The sequence below is a fragment of the Triticum dicoccoides genome, chromosome 1A (genome assembly GCF_002162155.2).
Source record: "Triticum dicoccoides isolate Atlit2015 ecotype Zavitan chromosome 1A, WEW_v2.0, whole genome shotgun sequence".
Lineage (NCBI taxonomy): Eukaryota > Viridiplantae > Streptophyta > Magnoliopsida > Poales > Poaceae > Triticum > Triticum dicoccoides.
In genome coordinates, this window is record NC_041380.1 from 532,548,297 (window position 1) to 532,554,567 (window position 6,271).

Consider the following 6,271-nt stretch of genomic DNA (forward strand, 5'->3'; position numbering starts at 1 on the left):
GGACCTGTGAAAGATGGCGGCGACGACACATGTGAGTGCGTCAGACCAATTTATGCCCCAGACCCGGTATGTGGCTCGGCTGGGGCTTCTGGCTTTTGATGATAGGCTTAGGTGAGTGGTCTGGGTATTTGCCCCAGCTAGCACCCCTTCATTATATGGATAGGAGTAGTGGCATATGTTGCCGAGATGGCGGATTCAGGCATATTGTTGTAATACTTTGTAAGGTCCTCGAAAATAATCAATAAAGTGGCCTCATGCATCTTTCAGATGCAGAGGCCAGGGGTCATCCTCTTTTTCTAAAAAAAAACATTCACTAAGGCGGTATCCTGAAATTGGCAGCTCAAGTGACTATGAACCTGAACATACATGTATTTTTAGGGTCGTAGAATCCAATCTTGGCCACCTTCAAGTAGGAGATAAAAATCACAGTACCTCAGGCAACTGAGCTGCCAGCAGAATTGTTAGCTCAGGGGGACTCATAAGTGCGCTTGTCTACATTAGACATCTGGGCTGGGTGCAGGTAAATATCAGTTGGCAACTGCTAATATTGTGTCAAGTGATTGCTAGTTGAAGCCTTTTCAGTAATTGGATAATTGCCGAAGTGTCTAATCAATTAATTATACACTTGTTAACACAGCTCCGGACTCCGGAGAGCAAGGCCTCTGGTCCATTCAAAGATTTCACTAGCAAAGACTTCTGGAACCACAGCTTTGCACTGCAACTCAAATAGCTAACGGTAAGCGCAATTTCTGCAAGGCTAGTAAGCACAGAATTCCGAGCACAAAAAAAAAACATAGAAGTTCAGAAAACATAAAAAAATGTGGTGAAAATGAAAACTTTATTAATTAAGTAACAGGATTACAATCGGTAGCCAGCAGGCTAGTCAGAGCATTTGGAGCATCCTGCAACCACAAGTCGGTCAGGTGCTCCGCTCTCGACAAATAGGCTAATCGATCTGCAGCCCTCTTCTGCATGCTATCAATCTTGCTCAAAACAAGCTCCCTCTCTCCTAACATCTCCCTGGTATCATTAATTAGATGGCCTAGATATGACTTAACAAGGGTGTGGCCAATGCTGGTGGCTCACTTCACGTTTCAGCAGTGCCACCTTCTTCATGCTCTCCTTCCCTTCACACAAAAAACAAACAAACAAAAAAAAGGTTACAATGAAATAACTGTCAATTTTTTTTTGCTTGAAAAAATAACTGTCAGTTTATCAGAAGCCAAAGCTTTATCTTGGAGAGGCGTGATTTTGGACCATGGTTCAGCCGAACCTATGGTCGACGCCGTACAATTCAACATCCTACTACATGTGGATCCGCGTCATGCATTGTTTAACATGCAAACAACTCCCATCATACATTTTTTAATCAATCATGCATAGATCCTTATAAAAAGTGTCCAGAGATCAATGGTGTCGAGCATAGGTTCGGCTGAACCATAGTTCCATATAACATTTTCGTTTATCTTGCCTTTTTGGGCATCACCATTCAAAAATTGTCTCTTCTTTGGCTTCATAATCTTCTGTGGACTCATTGGTGCCTCAGATTCAGAGAATGATGTCGCATGTATTCTCTTGTTCTTTATAGAAGCGGAAGATTGAAGAATGATTGTGTTGACACACATACACGTCACGTGTATCCTCGACGCTAGGGATAATGCACCACAGCTCACGTCGAAGGAGACCCGACCGACAGCGCGATACGCAAGATAGTCGACGGACGCTTTTGCAGACCCGAAACCCCGCGCACCCGGGAGGGACCCCGTCAGGGATTGCGGTGGCTATGGGCTGCCTTAGGTCGATTCGCTCGCCCCTAGAACCTCGGGGTTCGCAGCTCTCAAACACGAAGAACAGCGAAGAACAAGAGAGAAAAACGGTGAGGAGATAAAACGTAGACTGAAAAAGTAGTATATTGATTTGTTCGATTGTGTGTTGTTCCAATCGGCCGTCACCCCCAACATATATAAGAGGCGGATGGACATCCCGTACAAGCAAAGAATTTATCTAGGCTTTCTTTACAAGAAAATTATATCAATTCACGTCCAAAACCCTAGTCATATTCGGACTGGTTTTATCCGAACTTTCCAAAACTGTTCGGTTTAAACTGGCTGTACTTTGAGAGTCCTTTCTGTGATGACAAACGATCTCAGATGGAAACGAGCCCAAAAGCAATCTTGACCGTTTCGATGAGACGAACATCTTTCATGTTGAACGTTTTTTCATTAGAGGTCATCTCGAGGGTCAAATCACTCGCGCAAAACAGCTAGTTACTCACGCAGCTCATCAGACATACCCACATATGTGTCTGGTTCCGGGTGTCATATTTTGCCCACTGGAGGGTCTCGCTGCGCGGGTTCTAACTTTTGCATACGACCTTGGATTGATACGATCTTTATATAAAAATCGATCGTTTTGACGAGATGCACAACTTCCGTGTAGAACACTTTTCCATCCAAGATCATCTGAATAACCTTCTGAGCCCATCTTCAACTTCTCGTCGGCTTGACTATCAAAACCTCCACCCCAGCAGGCCTTCCACCTAGGTAAGTTTTCCACACCGGCAAGGTTTCTACCCGGCAAGCTTTCACATCAGCAAGGTTTAACCCCGGCAAGGTTTCTACCTCGACAAGGGTTCCTCGGCAAGGTTTCTACCCCGACAAGAGTTCCTTCCCGGCAAGAGTTCCTCCCCGGCAAGGTTTCTCCCTCGGCAAGCTTCTCCGCCGGCAAGCCTTCACACCGGCAGGGTTTTACCCCAGCAAGGTTTTCATTCAGCCGGCAAAGGCCAAATACTTTCTCACTCAGGGCCGGCCCGCGAAGTGTTGCCTCTAACTTTTGCATACGAACCCGGAATCTTGACCATGCCAAAATCTGGTGTCAACAGATTGTCTTTTTTTTCTTTCTATAAATGTTTATTCCAGTTTTATAGAGCCAAACATCCAACCATCAGCCACAGAGCGTGCTAAAATGAATACCACAGGCGTGGTACAGACCTGGCGGGTACAAAAACAGCTTGTATAAATAGCGCGAGTTTTGTACTAGATCATCAAACCATTGCATCAGGATTTTCCAGAGTTACAGTAAACAGCAGCACATCAAAGTCAGATTCATGGAGGAAAAACAGCATTGTAGTTCTGATTTTATAGCATAGCTAAATAGATGTTTAATTGTTTGGTAAAGTAGAAGTATCAACCATGTTGACATTATGCGATTCTCAGAAGGTGAAGCAGGTAAATGTTAATGTTGACATATGAAACCGCAGGTAAAGATAAGACTCATGCCAGCATAATCCTGGACACAACACGGATAGACAACCTATCTCCTGAAGCCTAACTGTTCTACTTCATTAACATGAGTCTCAACGACAACGATTTAACTGACTCTCCTAACTAAAATTCGTCCTGGTTGCTGATGTCCATCAACAGTTGACAACAGGCTCTTGTTGATTCAGACAATGGCAACTTCACGGTAGCGCCAGTGCCCAGCCGCTGCTGCTGCCAAAGCGACCATTCTCAGAACCCGCATACACAACAAGCACAGTCTAACTGTCATTAGTTTCAGGTATTTCTCATGCCGCCGTTTCCAGTTTTCCCCTGAATCGCTTCCAGTTCCAGCCTGAATTTATCGCATTTCGAGCCATCACCGCATATTTCTTTGCCAATGTCAGCTACTTTACTCAGCAGCATTGCATACCTCATGGTATTTTCTGATTGGTCTGTGCCACGGCTGTCCAAGCATTTCTCCCTGTACTGTTTCATCTGCTCTTCTTTAAATTTGGCAGTCCACCTGGGCACTATGTATTGCCCTGGTATTTCGTTGACCCCAAACTGTGTGAAAAGTCTGAATATGTGGCAGCACGGTATACCATCCCTAGTGAACTTTGCACATTCGCATTTGATTGCATTGGTGCTGGGTTCAACTAACAGCTCGAAGGAATTTCTGTCAAATTCTGGGTTCTCGTAGGCAGACACCTTTTCCAGCCTGTACACTGTCCCCATCTGTATCTCCTGCACGTTGAATGCTGTAGAATGGAGTAGCTCCCTCTGCACTTTCAGAAATATCTGCCTTGTGTAAATGCGTGCTGCATGCTTTTCTATTGGTTGCATTGAGAAACATGAAGGTTCAGTTCTTGATTGCAGCCTATCTTCATCATCCGTTTCCAGTATCCTCTCTTGCACGTCTTCATATCTTTCAAGAAACTTCTCTATTCTGTCCTTAGGAAGCACATAGTCCCTGAATAATAAGTTTGACCCCTCACAACATCCAGTCATTTCCACAAATGGATAGAAATCTTCTTTGAAATAAACAGGCACCCACTCTTTCCTTGTTTCCCACAAGAGTTGTAGGTACTCATTTCCACTTGCACTGTATCTCTCAATCAGCGCAGCCCATCCTTCCTCAAATTCTGTTTCTGTCAGAGAGTTGTTAACTAGGGCATGCAACTCTGAATTTATGTCACCTCTTGCTGCTATGAAACCTCCAAGCTTTTCCCGTGCTTTCCTCATTACATGGAACTTACAGAACCTGAGCTTTACTTGTGGCATAACCTCCGAAATTGCTTTTGCTATAGCTTCATCCTGGTCTGTTATGATTGCTCTTGGCATTTTCCCTCCCATTACATGGAGGAATGTTTGGAACATCCATTTGAAGGTTTCAGCTTTCCGATCCTGTAGCAAGGCGTATCCAAACACGAGAGTTCTTCCATGCTCATTCATTCCACTAATAGAAGTGAAAAGCATATTGTGACTAATTGTGCTATAGGTGGTATCAAATGATAAGACATCTCCGAAGATCTCATAATCAAGCCTCGACCTCGCATCAGTCCAGAAAAGACTCCTAACTATGCTATCTTCATCTGTTTGCATGGTGATGGAAACACATGGGTTTTGCAGCTCCAGTTCCTTCAAATGCTTCACTGTTGTTTCTACGTCCGAGTTTGGTTTTCCCTGTTGTTCTGCACACTGTGACGTATTCGCATCTTTTGTGTTGAATGGTAAGCTCCCCAAAATACCTCTCATTCTCTTGAAGATCTTCATAGCTTTCTTGGGATGTATACTACTTTGTTGCAGAGCTCTTAAAAACGATTTTTCTTCAGCTGACATGTGTTTGCAGCTAAGGAAGAATTTTGTGAGTGAGGGGCTTGGGCATAACGGATGGTTGTGCTCACTCCGAACTGATGTGAACTCCCATTGCCCCTTAACAGGCTTCACGACCGCCCTTGCCTCACACTGTGCCTTATTCACAGAATATACTTCCCTCTTCCTCTTCAGGTCCTGAGATGGCGCCAATTTGCGGCTCCGGTTGCATTCCACGTGGAACTTCTTTCTCATAAAATTTGGTCCCCTAATTGCCACAAAACCAGACAGGAGAGCATGCGCACTATAGTATCGGGTCGCATCTTCAAGGGTTGGGAATCTCATTCCAACTTCTGGTGGCCTTGGATTAACCAACTCCTCAAAACCAGGATAGTAGTACTTCCCTGGTTCTTTATCCGTCTCATTCCCAGAGCTGCCGTCTGAATCACTTCCACTGCCTGTGTCATTGATTGGCATTTCACTGATTGCCAGAATATCATGTAACTGGCTTTGTTCTTCAGCAAGCTGCAGTGAAAGGTCTGCCGAGTTTGCATGTATCTCCAGTTCATCTGACAGTGCCCCTGAACTCCAATCTGCACCGATTACTGGTTGTTCCTGAATGCAAATTAAAAAAAAACATATTAAACTCGTAGAAAATATATACTAGTAAGATTTTCTCGCCATCCAGTTAGCCCCAAGATACGTTTTATTTTGGGGTTCCAATTTTTTCTTTCTTTGGGTTCTCCAAACATCAGGTTGAAACCCAATGGCCACAATCACTATGTGTTTGCGGTTTCTTTCCCCGACTTGTTCAATTATATGAACCTTTCTGTCACTAGAACCTACAGCAATTTCACAAACTTCATTTTCACTTCAATTCTATCACAAGAAGAAGAAAAATTGAGATACATCTATTAGCAACCAAACTTGTATGATATCTGTTGGAAGAACAAAGCCTTGATGGGAGAACTGACAAACAGAACAATCAGCACATGACCTGCCTTTTTCCTGACATACATAGGAAAAAAATCATGTGCATACCTGATCAGAGGAGATGATTGCGTATCCATCCATCGCGAGTATCTGCCGCCCGACCGTGCTGTGGGTGGGGAGGAGGGGACGAGGGAGTCTAGTCTAGATCCAAATTGCCGTAGCAGGGGAGGGGAGGGGAGGGGAGCCGGATCTGTGCTCTATGCGGC

General features: G+C 44.4%; 1 protein-coding gene across 1 annotated transcript; it reads right to left on the reverse strand.

Moving 5' to 3' along the window:
• Window positions 1-3,140: 3,140 nt before the first annotated feature.
• On the reverse strand, window positions 3,141-6,265 carry LOC119286411 (protein FAR1-RELATED SEQUENCE 5-like). The gene is made up of 2 exons (XM_037565786.1): window positions 6,114-6,265; window positions 3,141-5,687 (listed from the first exon to the last, which is right to left on the reverse strand). Exons 1-2 carry the CDS (start codon window positions 6,144-6,146, stop codon window positions 3,555-3,557), a joined length of 2,166 nt encoding a protein of 721 aa, XP_037421683.1. The 5' UTR covers window positions 6,147-6,265; the 3' UTR covers window positions 3,141-3,554.
• Between the last annotated feature and the right edge of the window lie 6 nt (window positions 6,266-6,271).

What these genes read in the sequence shown, in the direction of transcription:
- LOC119286411 (XM_037565786.1), bottom strand. Translation starts at nt 6,146, where the DNA reads ATGGATGGATACGCAATCATCTCCTCTGATCAG. An exon ending in CAATCATCTCCTCTGATCAG is followed by an intron (nt 5,688 to 6,113) that starts GTATGCACATGA and finishes ATTTGCATTCAG; the next exon opens with GAACAACCAGTAATCGGTGC.